The following is a 21,411-nucleotide window of genomic DNA, read 5'->3' as shown; positions in this document are numbered from 1 at the left end:
ATTAACAGAACTAACTGAAAATATGTCCTAGCTGTAATCATAAACTAATGCATATATGTATTGTCTTTCTTTGGGGGAGAAGGGTTGTGAACAACAGGAAAGATCGTTACTGACTGAACAACAAAACCAAATGAACATATAATTAAAATTAATTTAATTCTGTTTAAATTACAACAAATAGAAAACATAAATTTAACAAACCGAATAACTTCAAAATATTCAGACACAGCATATGATTTGGAAATATTCGGCTACTTTGTTATAATATTAGTAAAATTACAGTAGTATATTCAATGAAATAGAAATTTTTCCCAAGATATAACATGGTCTTTTTTGCTCACACTTAACAGATCCTAAAGCATTTACAATCAGAAGATCTGTTTTATCTTAAATGCAGATAAAATAATCATGAAATGCTGATTCGATAAACAGAAATTTTCTAGTGAGAAATTATGAATTTTTATACACAAAGTCTGTAATTTATTATTTACAAATTTTTAATCTATGTTATAACGCGATATTTATTTTTATTTTCAAGAAACACACACATATTTTGATTTATTCTATTTTGAATGCAGAAACTTTATAAACATACTTTTGTTTTAAAAATCATCTACTATTAATAAATTAAAATTTATAGTTTTAATGATTCAACGTGCATTAGCATTTAAAATGGAAAGTTTATTTTAAGTAATTTTGCGCAATTACTAGATCAATTTAATTCTTTTCATACTTTAATATATCATAGGAAATATGCTTAGTATCAGGAGAAAAAAATCTAAATGTTGGAAAGCAGGTTTGGTCAGCAGGTGACTTGTGCAATTTTAAAGTCAGCAGCGTGTTATCACAGTAGTCTAACCGATCAGCAACCAGTTCTGTGAATCATCAATACACGCTCAGATGCTAATCCATTCTGTCATGAGGTTGAGTTAAGGTTACACTTTTCTGAAGAGAGGTTGGAGATAAATTACCAAGGTATGACAATACTTAATGCATTCATGTAACACTTGGCTGAATTTATTTTTAAATGGAAATATGGTCACTATAAAGAGACTATAATACATTTTCTATGCTATAAGTCATTTGAATGATGGATGTCACCTTACAAAAAACACCATCAGTCATCTTCAACACCAGAATCACAGTTCGATTCGACTCTAATGACCATTAAGGTTAGTTTACGGTTCATTCCACAGAACAGATCAGTAAACTGAACAAATCTCAATAACTCCAAAAACTGATTACTAATCGACTAGAGTACTAACATGGTGTGAACTTACGGGTCACCCGCTATCCAAACATGCTTTCGGACATTTAGATCCTAAACATCTTCTATGGTAACATGAAAAAAACTGAAGTTGATCAATTGCTCAGAATTACCATATTTTACAACAAAAATTTCTTGAATTTAAATAATTTTAGTTTTGCAATTTAATACCATCAGTAGTCAAAACAATCATATACATTAAGGAAAAGCAATAATTACAATCGTTTTATGAAACTATCTTTCTTCAACACGTAGAGAACTCCAAAACCCAGCATTCTAGTTTGGACAAACGGTTAATTATTATGGAAAATGCTTACAATTTTATAAGTTATTACATTCATAAAAGACGTGGCATCAGACAAACTGTAAAAGTGATTCTAATTGTAATGACATTAGAAGTTCACCTGATATATACATACAAAATAGAAAATCTAATGTAACGTTAACTTAAATCAAGAAGATAAATAGTAACAATTAAATTTATACCAACTACACCACAAAAAAGTCAAGCAAATAATTTTTAAGTCGGTAAGTGAACCGTAACTCATGTTCAACTAATAGAATCCTTTTTATTAAAAAAAATATAGTGGCAACAAAAATGTCCGAGGTGTACTCCTATCTGACTAATAACTAATTTTGGGTTTACAGCATAAAGTAAAATAGAAAACATAAATAAATATATAATTTAAATACAATAAAATATACATAAACTTATACTTAAAAAAGAGAGAAAAAAAGATTTTAAGATATCTTAAAATTTATATCTATACTATATTATTGACAATGATCGAGTAAGCACACATATACACAGCATGAAAAAATTAAATTTTATATTCTACTTAGATATAAATAATTGTCTGTATACTTCTAAACAACCTACCTCTTCATTATCATATATGTAAAAATTAACATGTTAAAGTTGAAGGGCACAATGATCAACACAAATTCAGGAATATGTCAAATTTGTAGAAGAAACTAGCATGTACTATTAAAATAATTTTCAATGGAATTTTCAAGAATTAAAAATAACAGAAATAAAATACATACTGCTACAAAACATTACGTACAGGTACTGTAGCACAATGTCAGCAAGTAGGCATACACCACTATATTACATGAATTATTCTTACAACAAAATAAGAATGAATTTAATTAAAATATAATAATTTTTTTTACTCTGGTAAGGTAAAATCATTTCACCATAAAATCATGTATATGTAAATGACATTAAAGTTGCAAAAGATAAAAATGTAAAAAAATTATAAATTCTTTACAAGTTATTGCTTTATAAATGTATTATGCTTTAAGTAATGATTTATAAATTTCTAACAGGGCTTAACAAAATAAAAATAAATAATGAATACACGAACTTGACAACTAATAATACTGAGACGTAAAGAACGCGAAAGCGAAACGAAAAATTCTCAATACACCGGCGGAAACACCAAACACTTAATGTACACGAAGTTTATAATTAACCGAATAAAATAAATAAAACTTTTACTCGATACACACTTCGCACTAAATTTATAGTGTTAGGCTAGAAAATAAATTTACGTTTGGTCCATCTCACTACATTAATTACAATTAAATAATCGAAAAAATAATAATTTAAAACTCAAGTCATATTACAATCCAGGAAAAATAATAAAATTAAAAAAATATATATCTATAAAAATATCACTGTCCAAGCAGACCAAAACTACGAATGTATTGCATCAGCCATATTTGTTCTTTACAATTCTTTTATATGATGCAATAAAATCACTTATTTAATAAATAATTAAAACAATTATGTACAATTAACGTAACGTACTCACCCACAATAACAACAGTCTAATGTAAAAAGAAATACGCAGGGTAGAGCCGAGCGATGAACCTGGACGCCGAATCTCATCAAAGTCAAACGGACGAGTATACGGCCCGTAATACTTTAATATACGTTAAATGTTATAGTAAAACTACAGCTTTATTAAAATAATACTTTATTTATAAGTAAGTCAATTAGCATTCAATCTGACTGAATTTAAAATCATTTTAGAAAGACAAGTTTCCACACAACATGCAGCCATCTTGTTATCGCTAGCAAGCCACGTCAAAATATTAAAACAAAAAAAAAGATTTTTTTTTTTTTTGTTTGTTTTACCTCCGGGTCCGCACTCAAGCATTTCATTCCGCAGAGGATGAGATGAATGATTTGTAGCGTGTGTGAAAAATGCCATGCCTGAATACCATGCCATACCTAAATAAGGCAAGGAGTGCGCTTTTGGTAATATCGATTATTATAAAATCGATTTGGTATCGTGCAGTTACAATCGTTGAAATTACGTGTTTGTTTACGTTCGCGTTTTATACAGTCAGCAACCGGAGCACAACTCGACTGAATAGTATCGTTTATGATACTATCGACATTTATCGTTTATGAGCGGGAATACAAAACGCGTTGAAAACGCAACAATAGCCTTCTCAGAATAAGTAAGCAAAGCATGAACCCCTCTCTCCGTGAGATGCATAAAACTTCAACAGAGTTTATTTTCTGATTTTGTGACACATTGTTAATAAAGGTTTTTATTACCTATTTATAAAACTAAGTGATTACATTTTCATACATTGTTAAGGATGTAGGATGTAGGGGGTATACCGAAATGAAATGAATAGCACTAGATAGGGAATTTTGGAGAGCTGCATCAAACCAGTCAAATGGCTAAAGACAAAAAAAATTTTCATAAAATAAACTTCTGTAAAAGTAGAACCAACTTCTGAAAATCTCCATTAAAAAGTTAAAAAAATATTCTTTAAATTCATCTATAAGCCTTTACTTTCAGAAATTGGCATCAGCAAATTAATAACAAACAACTACCAACAGTTTACCTACTCATACATTTAATGACAACTTAAAAATGTTTGGCATTTAAAAAAGTGTTATTTTTTTAAAGTAGAAAAGAAAGAAATATAAAGACATTAAATGCCTAATAAAAATTAAAAAGAAGGATTTCAGAAGAATGACACAAGAGACATCGTGGTTAACCGAGCACAAGAATGTCTTTCTGAAATGCAGGAATGAGTGTTTTTTAGAGCGTTTTGATGAAAATAAAAAAAGGATTGCTAAGAAATGATGTTAGAGACGAAGCATGACCTGAAATTTTGAAATATGTTATTAATCTTAAGTATTCCTACTAATATTCTTGATTTTTTGTGAATAGTGTTTTCAATATCAGAAGGGAAATTAGGGTATACTTTTTATTTTTTTTCTGTAATTATTAAATATTAAGCAATAATTATTGTAAAGAATTAAAAAAATATGAGGTCTGTTCAGAAAATAACACAACTTTATTTTTGTAATCATTGTTATTAATTTTACAGATTATTGGGTCTTGTGCCCTTTCAAAGTAACCCCCTCCCTTATTCACACAATTTTCCCAGTATGTTTCCACTTTGCAAAGCAGCCTTGGATAACTTCATTTGAAATGGGCTTTAAAGTCCGTGACTGAATTTGCTTTAATGTCATCAATAGTCTCGAAATGATGTCCTTATGTCACTGATTTTAATTTTGGAAATAAGAAAAAATCGTAAGGAGCCGGGTTTGGCGAGTAGGGAGGCTAAGGGTGGACAGTCATCTGATTTTTGGTCGTAAGCTGAGTGTGCAGGCGCATTCTTGTGGTGAAGGTTACCCTCTTTTTGCAGATTTTTTCATGTAACTTTTGTAAAATGCCTCGGTGGTACACACAGTTCACAGTTCACTGTACCTTGAGGCAAGAATTCAAAATGAACAATTCCATTAAAAAAAAAAAACCCCAAAAAAACCATCACTTTGACATTGGATCGAGGTTAATGTGCTTTTTTGGGGCGTGGAAATACTTTATCAGTCCAATGTGATGATTGAAGTTTTGTCTTGAGCCATAAACCCAGCTTTAGTTTCCTGTTTATGATCCTTTACATGAATGTTTCATCATCATTGGTTTGTTTAAGACGTTGCTGACAAACGGCCACTTGTTGTTTCTGCTGTTCAGTCATCAAACAAGGAATAAACTTTGCTGTGACAATCCATATTCATTTTTTCAGTCAGAATGTCATGGCCTGATCTGATCAGATGCTAACCTCTTCTGCAAGTTCTCTAACAGTCAGTCATTGATTTGCATGCACCAGATCATTTATTTTCTGAACGCAGATATTGATCAGTTGAAGTTGATGGCCTTCCTGGTTGAGGGTCAACTTCAATTGACTGACGTACACTTTTAAATCATGAAAACCATTCTTAACATTGTGTACAACCCAGAGCATCATCTCCATAAGGTTGTTTCAAAAGTTGAAATGTTTCTGTGAAAGTTTTCCCTAGTTTCACGCAAAATTTTACATCACTCGTAAAAGTTAAAAGCATAATCTATTTTGTTTTAAAAAGAGTATATTTATTTTAGTTTATTTTTTAGATAAATGAACAAAAGTAGCAGTTGAGATATGTTTTCATGACATTATCATAAATATCTAAATAAAACTGAGTGGATTTAACAGTTTAAACACGCTTTAAATTCTAAACGTTATCTTTTGAAACTTAGTTTGTGTACACTTTGAAAATTGACCAAAACAGTTGTTAGAAATTAAAAAGAAAATACCTTGATTAAATTAATATTCTGAACTGAATTATAGAAATCTAATCTTTTAAATTAAATTATCTAAATAGAAGCATATTTTAATGAATTGGACATTTAAAAAATTTAATAGATGGTTCAACCTAGCAAAAGTCCTTCATATGCATGGTATAATTTAGTTTAAAATGCTGATTGATTAAAAACTTTAACTCAGACACATAATGAGATTTAATGTTACTAATGGATTTTTTGATTTGGTTATTTCAAGTTTGTCAAGTTTACATCCTTCAGAAATCCATTACTTTTTCATATTTGATATGCATATTTTAAACATTTTTCTTGCATATATGCATGCGCAAATTTCAAGTTCTTATGTTGCATATAATCTGGTCTCTACTGATGACTAATATTGTTATTAACGAATATACAGGGTATATTCTCACTAATGAGTGATAGTAATTAAATTCACTTGCAGTGATATTTTATTACATTTGCTGTTGGCTTAATTTCCTCATTTTTCAATATTTTATATTGTTATACGATCTTCATCCAAAAAAACAGACTTCTGTACATAAGTAAGGTATGCATATATGAAAGTGAGATATCTGATTCATAAATTATTACTAGTCAATAAATACAGTAGTATGCAAATTAATCCAAACATTGATGTTATTTAATAAAAGGTAACTAACTTTATTTAGAAAAAAAAATCATACCTTTACAATTTGTAAATATCTAGTAATTATATGTCAGTCTTTATTTTTAATCACATCACAATGTGACATTGATTCAACTAGTCACTACACATTTTTTTGATTTCTTCATCATGAAACTATACTGATTTTATTGCTTCAATCTTTGTGGTACATTTTTGAAAATTGTTTTTTGACTGTTGCCCAAAGATTTTCAATTTGATTTTAGTTTTGGTGTGTTGCCTGGTCATGGGAACACTTTAATGTTTCGTTCTTCAAAAAAAGTTTCTACCTTTCTGGCAATATGGCATGGCAACACATCTTGTTGGAACACTCTGTTGCCTTGTGGAAATTTGTCTTGAAGTTGTGGAACAACCCTTTCCTTAAGAATCTTGATATATCCATCACTTTTCAGCATACCATCTACTGGAAGTAATGAACAAGGGTCTTCAGATGTGAAACAACCCCAAAACATTTTTTTTGGGGGGATGTTTAACTGATTGTTAAATATGAATCGGTGATATTTTAACAGATAGAACCTTTTGTCCCTGAGCATCAAAAATGATGACTCATCAGAAAGTTCCTGTCTTCTTTGGTTTATTTAGCATATGCTTTGGCCCACAAGTCTTTTTTTGCATATTGCTGGTGTTTAAAGCTGCTTTTTGACTGGCCAAAAGTTATCAATCCAGCTGCAAGAAGTCAGCATTTATCAGTTGTCCCATGTAAATCTGTTCCACTGGCTGCTAATTCTTGATTTAAGTCTACATCAGACAATTTTGGATCTAGTTTACTTTTTTCTCTAATAACCGATCCTGTGTTGGAATAGTTTTTCTTTAACAGCCACATTTGCTTGAAGTTAAAAGGAACCAGTTTCTTTAAGTTGTTTTAAAATAGGAATTACTGTTCTTAGTTTAATACCATACTCAGAAGCTATTTGTCTTTGTGTCATATTGGTATGATTAGATACTATTAGAGAAACTATTTGTCTTTGTGTCATATTGGTATGATTAGAAACTATTAGAGAAACTATTTTCGAATGCTTTCTTGGAGTTATGTTCATTATTGTTGTACATTTAAGACGCAGAACAAAAAATACGAAAACATGATTTTGTAATAAAAAATTGAATAAACTTTCAGAAAAACTATTTATAACATGAAAATTGCTGAATAACTAAAGAACAATAACCTCACATTACACAGATAACTTAAAGATTGGGTGTGGTCAAGCAGTGTAGCCACAACATAGAAATAAACAAAAAATTTCTTGAGTTTGAATTAATTTGCATACTACATTACATTGTTTTTATTTGTTAAGGTTTTATTTGACTACGTTAACAATACAGTATTTTTTACAATACAATACAATATTATTTTTGTATTCATTACTGATCATTTCAATTTTTTTGTTTTAATAGATTTTTTTTTATTATCTGCTTTTTAACATTTATTTTTTAATTTATTCAGGAAACGACATAGACTGAATGCTCGCCAGATTCTGAATGTCCAGATGATTCCCTTCATAGGAAGGCAAAGGAAGTTTTACATTCACCATTATATCAAGAAAGTAAGTCTAAATTATATAACACATTGTGTGTTTATAGTTCATATTAGGTTTCTAGAATATAATTAAAAATTTAAACAGTAGAATGCAGTATTTAACATAAAGTGAATAATACACAACTAAAGCTTAAAAAATTATGAGAATGACTTTTTGTAAAACAAAATTAAAAAAAACTATCTGAATCTGCGTGGGAAAATCCACACAATAAATATCATTTTACTACACCTGTATCAGCCTATGTTGGCTTTTTTCTTTTTCTGTTTAGCCTCTGGCAATAAAAAATTGAAAAATGTAAAAAACTTCATAATTCAATCTCTGAACTAAGTTAAAAAGAAAAAAAATTATTCCACTTTTCAGTGGTTAAAGTAGAGTACTTAATGTATTTAGTAAAAAGAATTTTTTTTGTCTTCAGTCATTTGACTGGTTGGATGCAGCTTTCCAAGATTCCCTATCTAGTGCCATTCTTTTCATTTCATCTCCTATATCCTATATCCCTAATAATTTGTTTTACATATTCTAAACGTTGCCTGCCTGCATAATTTTTCCCAACTACTTGTCCCTCCAATATCAAAGCGATTATTCCAGGATGCCTTAATATGTGGCCTGTAAGTCTGTCTATTCTTTTAACTATATTTTTCTAAATGCCTTCTTTTGTTCATCAATTTGCCGCAACACCTCTTTGTCACTTTATCCATCGATCTGATTGTTAACAGTCTCCTATAGCACTACATTCAAAAGCTTCTAAACTTTTCTTTTCAGATACTCCAATCGTCCAAGTTTCACTTCATATAAAACTATGCTCCAAACGTATACTTTCAAAAATGTTTTCCTGATGCTTAAATTAATTTTTGATTAAGCAAATTATATTTCTGACTGGAAGCTCATTTTTGCCTGTGCTATTCTGCATTTTATATTGCTCCTGCTTGGTCCATCATAAGTAATTCTACTTCCCAAATAACAAAATTCTTCTATCTCCATATCTTTTCTCTTCCTATTTTTATATTCTTCTACATTAGTTCTACTACATTTAATTACTTTTGTTTTGTTCTTGTTTATTTTCTTGCGGTAGTTCTTTCGTAGGACCATGCTATTATATTCCATGAAGGATCCATGCCATTCATTGTTTCTTCTAAATCTTTTTTACTATCGGCTGGAATTACTATATCATCAGCAAATCGTAGCATCTTCATCTTTTTACCTTGCACTGTTACTCCAGATTTAAATTGTTCTTTTAACATTATTAACTGCTAGTTCTATGTAAAGATTCAAAATAATGGGAATAGGGAATATCCTTGTCAGACTCCCTTTTTTATTATGGCTTCTTTATAATGTTCTTTAATTATTATTGTTGCAGTTTGGTTCCTATAAATCTTAGCAATTATTCTTCTATCTCTATAATTGAAACCTAATTTTTTTTAAATGCTGAACATTTTATTCCAGTTTACTTTATCAAATGCCCTTTCTGAGTCTATAAATACCATTTATTTGGTTTGTTTTGCTTTAATCTTTCGTCTACTATTAATCTGAGCACAAAAATTCCTTTCCTTGTCCCTATATTTTTCCTGAAACCAAATTGGTCTTCTAACACTTTTTCCACTCTCCTCTCAATTCTTCTGTACAGAATTCTAGTTAAGATTTTTTGATGCATGAATAGTTAAGCTAATTGTTCTGTAGTCTTCACATTTATTTAGTTGCTCCTGCTTTCTTTGGTATCATGACAATAACACTCTTTTTGAAGTCTGACAGAACTTCTCCTTTTTTGTAAATATTAAACACCAGTTTGTATAATCTATCTATTGCTTCCTCATCTGTCCTGCGCAGTTATTCTGCAGGTATCCCATCTATCCCAGGAGCCTTTCTATCATTCAAATCTTTCAATGCTCTACTAAATTCAGATCTCAGCATTGTATCTCCCTTTTCATCCTCTTCCTCTTCTTGAGGAATAGGAATCCTATAACACGAGTTTCTAATTCATTTCCTCCATATAACTCTTCAATATATTTCACCCACCTATCAAACTTTTCTTTCATATTATAAATTGGTGTACCATCTTTATTTAACAGATTATTCAATTTTTAATTTATGTAACAAAATTCTCCTTAACTTTCTTGTATGCTCCATCTACTTTTACTAATGATCATTTTCTTTCCCCTTTTGAACTTTTCTTTAATCCACTCTTCTTTTGCTAATTTGCACTTCCTGTTTATAGTATTTCTTAATTATAGATAGTTCCTTGTACCTTCTTCATCATGCGCATTCTTATATTTTTTGCTTTCTTCAGTCAGCTGCAATATATCCTCTGATATCCAAGGTTTTCTATCAGTTCAGTTTTTTCGCCTAAGTTCACGTCTGCTGATTTAAGAATCTCCTTTTAAACATTCTCCCATTTTTCTTCTATATTTTCTACCTTATTATTTTTACTCGGACCTTTTGTGATATCCTCCTCAAAAATCTTCTTTACCTCCTGTTCTTCAAGCTTCTCAAAGTTCACAGATTTATCTGACACCTTTTTTTTCTTCAGCTTTTTAAACCCCAATCTACATTTCATTATCTCTAAATTATGGTCGCTATTGATGTCTGTTCCAGGATATGCTTGGCAGTCGAGGAGTTGATTCCTAATTCTTAGATAAACCATGATATAATCTATCCGATATCTTCTAGTATCACCAGGATTTTTCCATGTATATATGATACATGATTTTATAACTTCTATATGATTTTTAAACTGGGTGTTGGCAATTACCAAATTATACTTCATACAAAACTCTATAAATTGGGTCCTCTTTCATTCCTTTTGCCCAGCCCATATTTACCCACAGTATTTCCTTCCTTGCCTTTTCCAATGCTTGTATTACAATCTCCAACTATTATTAAATTTTCATCCCCTTTTATAAGTTCAATTGCTTTGTCAATTTCTTCGTATACACACTACCTCATCATCATCATGATGGGCACTTATAGGCATATAGACGTTAACAATCATTGTTAGCTTAGGTTTTGATTTTATCCTTATTACAATGATTCTATCACTAAGCTTTTTGAAATACTTCACTCTCTCCCCTATCTTCTTGTTCATTGCGAAACCGATTCCTGCCTGTCCTTTATTTGATGCTGAGTTAGCTATTCTAAAATCACCTGACCAAAAGTCATTTTCCTGTTCCCACTGAACCTCGCTAATTCTTACTACACCTACATTTAACCTATCCATTTCTCTCTTTAAATATTCTAACCTACAAACCTTTTTTAAACTTCTAACATTCCAAGCTTCGACTCATAGAATGTCTCATAGAATATTCTAACCTACAAACCTTTTTTAAACTTCTAACATTCCAAGCTTCGACTCATAGAATGTTATTTTTTAATTTTCTGGTGACCCCTTGCTTAGAGTCCCCATTTGGAGATCCGAACAGGGGACTAGTTTACCTCCAGAATATTTTGCCAAGGAAGGCGCCTCCATCTTTGTTATAAAAATAATAGTAAATAAATAAAATAAAAGCATATACATGTTTGTATAAACTCTACATACGAGGTCTGATCAGAAAATCACCAAACTTAATTATTTTTAATCTTTATTATTAATTTTTCAGATTATTTGTACTTTTTCTCATCAAAATACTCCTTCCCCTATTCACGCACATTTCCCAGCGGTGTTTCCATTTCGCAAACCAGTCCTGGATGGCCTTTAAGGTCTATGACAAATTTGCTTTAACGTCATCAATAATCTCAAATTGGCATCTTTTTGTTAACTGATTTTACTTTCAGAAATAAGAAAAGATCTCAAAGAGCCAGGTCTGGCGAGTAGGGAGGCTGAGGGAGGTCAGTCATCTGATTTGTGTCACAAAACTGATGAATTGACAAAGCTGAGTGTGTGGGTGCATTGTTGTAGTGAAGGAACCATGAGTTGTCTCACCACAACTCTGGTTTCTTTTTGCAGATTTTTTCTTGTAAGCATTGTTGTACGTCTTGGTAGTACTTATGGTTCATTTTTCACCTTGAGGCAAAAATTCAAAAAGAACATCATTTTGACATCGGATTGAGACTGACATGCTTTCTTGGGGTGTGGAGATCCTTTGCCAATCCATTGTGATGATTGAACTTTTGCTCGATTTGTTGCTATAAACTCAGCTTTCATCTCCCATTATGAACCTTTGCATGTGAACGTTTCATCATCATTGGCTTGTTCAAGAAGTTGCTGACAAACGTCCACTCGATGTTTTTACTGCTGTTAGGTCATCAAAGAGGAACAAACTTTGCTGCAACTCGATTTTTGTTCAATTTTTCATTCTCATTCTGCATCTCAAATGTATTATGCCATAACATTTTGAAAGAAAAAATGAACACGCGAGTCGCAGCAAAAAATTTTATGGCATGATCCAGTAGAGATGCTAATCTTTTCTGCAAGTTCTTTGACTCTGACATTTAATCGTCGATATAGTAGATCGTTAATTTTCTGTGTGTGGGTGTCATTAGTTGAAGTCAAAGGCCTTCCTGGTTGAGGGTCATCTTCAATTGACTGATGACCACTTTTAAATTGTGAAAACCATTCATAACATTGTGTATGACTCAGACCATCATCTTCATAAGCTTTTTTCAAAAGTTGAAATGTTTCTGTGAAAGTTTTTTTCAAATGTGTGCAAAATTTTACGTTGTATTGTTACTCCAAAGAATTGCACATTACAAAAATCTCTACTAACACTTAAACACGTTGTACTTGAATAACAATAGCAAGAAAATTAAACAAGATATCAACCATGCAAGAACATGTGGTTACAGAGGAGATTATGCAGAACATACCAACTGCACGTCACTAAATGTCCCTGTTGGCGCGTAATTGAAAATGTTTGGTTATTTTCTGAACAGACCGCATATATAAACTTTGGTAATTCTCCTTTAGTAGTTTTTTACAATTTTTTAGATTTGTGTATTTAATTTGAAATCTCTGTAAAAAACATGAGGTCAAATTCATTTTGAAAGAGTTTGTGCTCCTTATGTTCTGCTTCTTTATACTAATCATACATGTAGTAGACAGTTTAATTTATTAGCTTAAAAATTTAAATGGGCATACATATTGTAATCAAACTATATTGGGAGACAAAAGAATTTTTGGAAACTTTGCACTAGAATAAATATTTATTGCACTGAAATGTATTATTTATCTATGAATATTATTATCTATATAATTCTTGGAAGAACCCCTCCCAAGAAGGAAATAAAAATAAAAAAGCTGGTAAGGAGTTACTTAACTATGCATCTCTGGCAAATAGGGTTTTGCCCTTGACAGAGTAATACTTTACAAAAAGTTAAGTAGAATATTAACGTACATAAATTTGCTAGTAAAGAATTATGTAAAAAAAAATATCTATGTGGACTAAAATTTTGAGATATGGAATCCATGGTGACTGTTTCTTCTCGCAGCTGTGACCAGTTGTAATCAAAATTCAGTGGCATAACCATTATTTAGAAGTCATTTTACAAAATTTCATAAAAATCAGTTCAGCTGGTTTGATTATATCTTGTAGATGATATATGAAGAAAAAAGCAAAACAATTTGGCTTATTATCCCCCCCAACTCCTGATTATCATATTAAAGAGAATAGGGTGGAAAGTAATAGTTGGACCAAAGTTTTGTTTCTATTTCCAGTATTGTATGATAGTGAATTAAATAGTTAGAAAAATTGATAAATTCTTAAGAAGTTTTTCTTTGTAATGCGTTTTAAGTTAAAAAATATGGCAGTTACACATTATTGAAAAGAAAGAATAATTTAATATTATATAATGTTTAATTTGAGTGATTTTAAATTCCTTTAATGAATTTAACATTGTTTAATGTCAAGGGGTATAATTTTGTTGCTGTATTTGTGTTCGCTCATATCTTATACCACACTGTGTGTTAATAGTGCAAATATTTCATGTAGTGACTTTTAATATAACCCATATATGACAGGTTATAACTTTTATTACCACATTTTTCTAACAATAAATATTATTCTATTTATATTTTTCCTGCATGACTTTGACCTTGCACTTAGATTTATTTTACAAACAGGATGGTAAGATGAATTACATTTAATAAAAATGCTAGACCCTTGCGCAGAATGAACTGTAACCAGCTAACCCAAAATAAATGTTCAAATCACTAAGATTACAATCATGTTGATCACCACAATTGAAATGAATATTTTCAATTTATAATCCTTTTAGTCCTATTGATCTCCTTTAAATATCACTAGTCTAAATGTTGTAATTATCCATATGTGGCAGCATCTAGTCTTTTATTTTAACATTACTTTGTTTACACAATCTGTGTTTAGCTGTCAAGCATCCTAAAATTTTATTAAAAAAAAAAAAAACAATCATATATTTATTTACATTCATTACTATATAATTTATATTTATAACAATCTATTTTTATATTTTTTTACAAAATTTCAATATTGTTTCTCTTATAACTGGTAATGTATTTAAAAAAAAAGTTCTTTTTTGACCAAAAGTAAAAAATTAATTTTGAGTTCTTTTCCATATAACAGTTAGAATCAACAAACTACTATTTATAAGAAAAGCAGTTTTTAGTTTTTTCATAGGAATACGCATACAATCTATTATCTAACAAAATTCCATTACGCACTCTGCTACCAAATTATTCAAATTTTTATTATATATTGTTTTTTAGTCTAAACTAATGTAGTTTTATTTTTTATATTTCCCAAGCCTGTGATTAATATCTGCAGACATGTTTTATTCATAATTTTAGGATGAAAAGTAGAGGTGATACTAAGTGTTAAAACCGTGTAAGTTTCGTGACAGTGCTGTATTGTCATGAATGGGAATTGTACATTCACCAACTGGTTGAGCCTGCTCCCTGAAGTTTAATTTTTATATTAATATGGATGATTTTTCTTTCTTTTTTTTTAATTTGAAATATTTACATAATTTGTAATAATGATATATCTATTATTTTTTTGTATGTTTCAAGAACTGAAGACATTGAATGTATGCCAGTTAAACGAATTGTACCTTGAACTGGAATTACTTATATGTGACTATTCTGAAACTTTAATTTCTGAACTCGCTCTTCGTGATGAACTTGAATATGAGAAAGAACTGAAGAATTCATTTATTTCACTTCTATTAGCCGTGCAAAGTAGGCGAAGACAACATCATGTTGAAAAGAAACGGGGAAGAGCTGGTGCAAACAAACCAGCTGTTGAATCTAAAGTGAGTAGGCTGCATAATTTATAATTCTAAACGTTTTTCTTAGGCATTAATAGCCCCCGCATTCTTTAGTAGTTGTCAAGTGTATAAAAAAAAGTGATAAATGCATAACCGTGCATTCTCTTAATCATTTTTCATTAAAAAAATTTTCCATTCGTCTTAAAGTTGGATAGATAAAATTTATCTTGGCATTTTCATTAACACAAGAAATAATAGCAAAAATGACATGATTCAATATGATATAAAAACCATACCCGTTCATAAAAACAGAGATCAGAAATGTATTAAGAAAATTTATCAAAATCTTCTAGCAACCTCTTCATTGAAGAATATATTTTTAATTCCTCGTGCACTATAACTTTAATATAATTTTTCATAACCCAATTACAATGGAACTGTAAATCTTGTTCCTCATCGGCACACATAAATATTATATTTAAATAATATTAAAACACCTAGTACAGAATATTGAGATAAGACATATCTTACTTTAATTTTATTATATATTTTACTTTAATTAAGGTAAGATATGTCTTATCTCAATATTCTGTACTAAGTGGTTTATTTAATGTAATTTAACAGTAAAGAGGAATAATATTAATCTTCCCAGTCAATATGTAACACTATTATTTTTAATTTCTGTTATTACGTTAACTTACTCTCTTTCTTTTCAATTTGAAAAACATCCTGTCATTTAAAATGACTGGTCTTCAACTTTCCCTATGCTGTGAAAGTTACAGAGAATAAACGGTTACAGAGAATATAAATTTCACAGTTACAGAGAATTATAAATTGAAATCTGAGAATTCAGAGATTTCATTGGAATATATCTGATGCCCAGACCAGGATACATTGTTGCTCTCGTTGTTTAAGAATGTAAATGTAGTTAAGAATGTCTGTATAAATGTATATATATTTTTTATTCCGTTTTTTAATTAAAATAATTCATTACCGTATTGACCACTATCCTAATAAATTTAATATTACATTAAATTTAAACCAAACAACACAGTAAATAGATAAGTTAAACTTATATTAATTTTATGAATTGATTTTCGTAGGATCCTGCATCTTCAGTGGGTATTTAAAATTCTTGAATGCAATCATAGAATTATATATATATAATTAAATAATATATATCCATGGTTCTCCCAGGCCTTAAAAGTGAGGGAATTTTGATTCAGTCAGGGAAGGTTTTGAAAAATCACTATAAGTCAGGGAACTCTATTGAAATTTGTAAAATGGGAGGGAAAACTTTAAAAATTTTATTTGGGAAGAAAAATTAAAAGACTGTATGCATTAATATTTAAAAAATATACTTATCAATTTGAGAAAAGTAGAGTGGTTCTGAAACATGTCAACAAGTAATAAAAAATCTGATGTGGACACCGCATGATTCCTTGTACGTCTATTAAATTACATATACACATTTTTTGCTGCACTTCATTTAAACTTGTTTCATTAAAAGTAAGATACGATCCTCCAATTCTTTAATAAAGTGACCAGTTACACAATTGCTGAAATATTATTTTTTATTAACATCAAATAATTATACAATTAATTCAACAATCTTACATGAAATATTAGGGTAGAGTAAAAGTCCCTTTATTACTCGTATTACTAGATCAGTTTATTATTTATATTTTTGTGAGCTGCTGAATAACAAAAAACAGATTCCTATTGTGATTTGAGATATCTGGTGTGTCGTATAAATAAAAGTTAATAATAATTAAACTATTCCATTTAGTGAAGTCCGTCCTGTATACTGTCAAATGTTAATTTTGACCTTATGGTGTAAAATATTCAGTTTTCATTATTGGATTATTTGGTGAATAGTCAAAAATGAAAAAGAAACAATCATACAGGAAAAAGAAATATACACAAAGAAATACTTCTCAAAAAAAATGACAAGAAGATGAATATGAGGAGGAAGAAAATGTTAAGAACAAAAGAAGAATAAAAAAATTAAGAGAAAATGATAAATATTAAGAGGAAGAAAATGTTAAAACCAAAGAAAGAATAAAAAGATGAAGAGAGGAGGATGATGAATATAAAGAGAGAGAACATTAAAAAAACTACAGAACGTGTACACAAATTAAGATCAGAAGAATTATATTAAATCAAATAGCGATTAAACGATTGGCAACAAAAAACAAATAAATGAAATGGTGATCAACTTCGACTTAGGGAGAATATTGTCTAACAGTATCAGAGGAATAGTGAACTAAAAGATAAAAATTTTTTGCAATTTATTAAAGATTGGGCATATATGCCACAGTGTATATGTCATTCTTATGAGGATCTATTTTTCAGTCACTCTGTAGTTAACTTTAATGTAGATAAAATTAAACTAAAAATCCACTAAATAATTTAAAAATTATAATTTTCAGTTAATATTAAATAATCAGATGTTTCACCAAATCTATAACATAAACACAAATTAATAATGGCTATTAAATTACACACACATATTTAAAAGCATATAAAATTTCATTTCACTGACTTCTGATTTATTTATATATTTTTTTTTAATTGTTATTATTGAATAAATTATTTTACAATCAAAGGTATTTATTAATTAATAAATTATTAAATTATTAATAAATATAGGTAATTATTAATAAATCAATATATTTAAATTAAAAAAAAAAAAAAAATTAAAAAATTTTGTAAGATCCAAATATTTCATTAATTAAAATTTTGTTTGGGTATAACTCTGGAACCAATGAAAATAAGTACCATTTATGATATATCATTGAAAAGCTCTCAATGAGGGCTTATTACTGCAGTTAATAAAAAGTCCAGAATCTAAATGTTTTTGGATTTTGGGCTTTTTGGACACATTTGGTTCTGTTGATTGAATCAAAAGGGGAGGTGCACAACTAGATGTTACAACAGTTCTAAATCCAAAATTTCAACATTCTACGGCTAATCATTTTTGAGTTATGCGAGACATATGTACAGATGTAATGATGATACTAGTAAAATGGATACAGTTATGGTCAAAATGGATATGTCCATTGAAATCTGAAAACCAAAATTTTTCACAATCACAATACTTCCTTTATTTTATACAAAGAAGTAAAAAATAAAGCTAAGGAAGGGGGCAGTATTAAACATAGAAATTAAATCCAACCAAATTTTATTGAAATCAGACGAAGGTCAAAATAATATTGTAGTTCTTATTCTGGCCAGATCCCATTAAAATGAAATCGATTGGATTTAATGGATTTTTTTAAGAAAGACTGCAAATTTCAAATATGTATAACAATTTCCACAATGATTAGGTACTTGAAGTTTTTGAGTCAAGTTGAGTATTCTAGAATCAGCTAGAGAATGAGTATTTAAACATTTTTACAGAGAAATATTTTAGGACTTTTATTCTCCATTCCCAATTATATTTGTGAATAAAGTTACAATACTTCTATTGAGAGAGATTTTTTCATATTACATTGAAATTTTGTATTGATGATATTGGAAAATATCACCAGTTTTTGAATTTCCAAGTTGAAAAATCACAATTGAATTGTCTATTTCAAAAATCCATTACATTCCATATAAGTATCATTGCACATAACGGGTTTTTGAAATAAACTTTTCAGTTATAAACTATTTTGAGTGTTGTTTGGAAAAATATTAAACTTCATGTATATCATGGTTTTTTTAGAATCAGGGAAGATTCTGAAAATAGTCAGTGAGTCAGGAAAAATCACATTTTAAAAATTTGAGTGAACCCTGATTTTATATATATATTTATTCTATTAAACCATCAAGTACAGAATATTGAGATAAAATTAAGGTAAGATTTGATTCAATATTCTGTACTAGATGGTTTATTTAATAAAATTTAAATATAATGTAACAGTACAGAGGAATTTATATATGAATGGACTTTGGTTAAACTGTTGGACTTGTTGAGCATCTATCTTAACTAATTACAGACCATTCACTAAGTCATTGCAAAAAATTAATGGCCTTACATCACAATACTCATAGTGACTTGCCAAGTAGTATAGAACTTACCACGCTACAGAATAATGTATCATCCAATGATGACTATGACTACATCTGTACTGTAGAAGGAATTCCCAGTATTAGTTCTAAGTAACCTTAGATGGTGATTTTCACTTATTATTTCTCAGAGTTAATTAAAATTTCTAGCAAGTGCGTTTGTGTTGAGATAACTGGAAGTTACAGATTAAAACAACTTTTAGTGGTATTTCACCCAACATTAATAGAAGTACTTTGGGGAACATCGACTCGGTTGCTCTTAATTTCCTGAGCCGAGATCTAGCCTGCCTCATTATCATATGTAAGCATATCAAAGAGCAGTTTAATTAATAAACACAGTTAAAATAAACATGATTTAATTTTAAAATGATAATTGATTGTGTATCATCATAAAGTAGTGGGTGAAGTATCCTGTCCAAAACACTAAAGGAGAATCTTGTGATGTACTACAGGCTGTTGATTGAACTTGTACAGAAGCTGTCAGTTCTGGCATTTTCATTCAGAATTCTTTGTACTGAAAACAGAAGATTATCAATCCTAGATTGCATTTATGATTTTTACCCTATTTGATTTCAGTTAACTTATTCGTACATTTGTAAATGTTTGTATAGATTTTGTGATTGACCGTTTAGAGATTGCTGTCTTAGGCACCAAGATTTTCAAAGATAGCAGGAAAAGTCATTTGTTTGTATACGATAAGTTTGTCCTCCAATGTTAATTATGGATGAGAGCGAACTAGTCAAAATTTATAGAAATGAAGTAGGTTTTTCTTGTGAAATTTAACTTTAAATTTACTTTTGTGCAGGTAGATCAACATTATCTGATTGCTTTCAGTAATCTAAATATATACTTGTTTTTGTTTAAGTAAAAATATTGAACCAGTTCTTTTTTAAAATGGTGTCCAAGTTTGATAAGGTTTAATTTTAATAGCACTTCTTTATCAGGATACAATGTATGTGTGCTGCGTAATAAAAATATTTACCAAGAACATGACTAAAATTTTCTGATAGATTATTAATAATGAGCATGATACTTCCCTGATTATCTTGCATTTACCTAAGGAAATATACATTCATTAAAGTCTGATTGATTAAAAGTCACTTGTACCAGACTGACCAGTAAATTTAAGATCAGACCATTTTTGGTAGGTCAATTTGTTCCTTTTTTATACCAGAAAGATTTATAGTTTTATTTTAATTGCCAACTTCAGTGCAGTGACTTTCAGTAAATGCAATAAACTTAAGTAAATAGATCTATTGTAAAGCCAGAGACTTTTTTTGTCTTATGTACTGATAAAATAAGATAAAAAAATTTATGTATGTTTTATTGTTTTGAATTTAATTTATGGATTTACTTGGTTACATTGCAGTATCTCACCACTGTAATTCCATACCATTTGGATAGTGGCCCATTGAACAACCAGGCTTTACAAGTCCTTATTAAAAGTAAGTATTAATTTAAATATTATTATAAATTAAAATAATAATTGTTATAATTAATATTGATTTAATTATATTTATACTTAATTCAAACATTTTGTAAACTTTTAAAAGTAACGCTTGTGATTATATTATGTAACCTCTTTCTCAGTAATATTATGTAAAAATTATCATTAATTTTATGTCCTGAGAATTTACAGGAAGAAACTCAAATCTGTAGATTTGAAAATGTTTTTATTTAAATTTGATGCTGCTGCAGGTCATATATTAAGTGTTTTTTTCAATGAAATAATATTTATTGTATTCTCAGATATTTTTCCCTCTATTGATGTCAGTAACAATTGTAAAGTGAATTTTCTCTCTACAATACTGGTTTTGAGGCAATAATGATAATGATTTAATAGTAGTAATCAAGTTTATATTCTTTGCGCATTATTCAACTAAAAAACATTGGTTAAAACTCAATAGAAATTCATGAAACTAATTTTTTCTTTTGATTTTGATTTATTTATGCAATTGTAAAACTTATGTTTGTCCATTTCACGCAGTTTGTCTGATTAAAAGACTTATTTTAAATCTAAAATAATTACTATTGAAGCAAAGCTTCTTAATGAAGGCTTCAGGATGGGGAGTCAACTGAAAT

At 29.2% G+C, this 21,411-nt stretch overlaps 1 protein-coding gene and 1 long non-coding RNA gene across 3 annotated transcripts in view; one reads left to right on the top strand and one right to left on the bottom strand.

The window, feature by feature from the left end:
• The window catches only part of LOC142322446 (vascular endothelial growth factor receptor 1-like), a 40,931-nt gene extending 37,395 nt beyond the window's left edge, over window positions 1-3,536 (bottom strand). The window contains exon 1 of one of the 2 annotated variants that reach the window (XM_075361541.1): window positions 3,414-3,536. In XM_075361541.1, coding sequence (XP_075217656.1) covers window positions 3,414-3,440 — 27 coding nt within the window. In that variant the 5' untranslated portion in view covers window positions 3,441-3,536. Of the gene's footprint in view, window positions 1-3,087 lie in introns of both variants that reach the window. The other variant, XM_075361542.1, reaches the window with a different exon arrangement.
• A 4,498-nt stretch (window positions 3,537-8,034) lies between these two features.
• LOC142321096 (uncharacterized) lies at window positions 8,035-20,775 on the top strand. Its single transcript, XR_012755579.1, has 3 exons — window positions 8,035-8,109; window positions 15,080-15,321; window positions 20,699-20,775. It is a non-coding gene; the product is annotated as an uncharacterized LOC142321096 (long non-coding RNA).
• Window positions 20,776-21,411: the final 636 nt, after the last annotated feature.

Source organism: Lycorma delicatula, chromosome 3 (genome assembly GCF_047948215.1).
Source record: "Lycorma delicatula isolate Av1 chromosome 3, ASM4794821v1, whole genome shotgun sequence".
Classification (NCBI taxonomy): Eukaryota; Metazoa; Arthropoda; class Insecta; order Hemiptera; family Fulgoridae; genus Lycorma; species Lycorma delicatula.
This window is presented reverse-complemented; position numbering and strand designations above follow the sequence as displayed.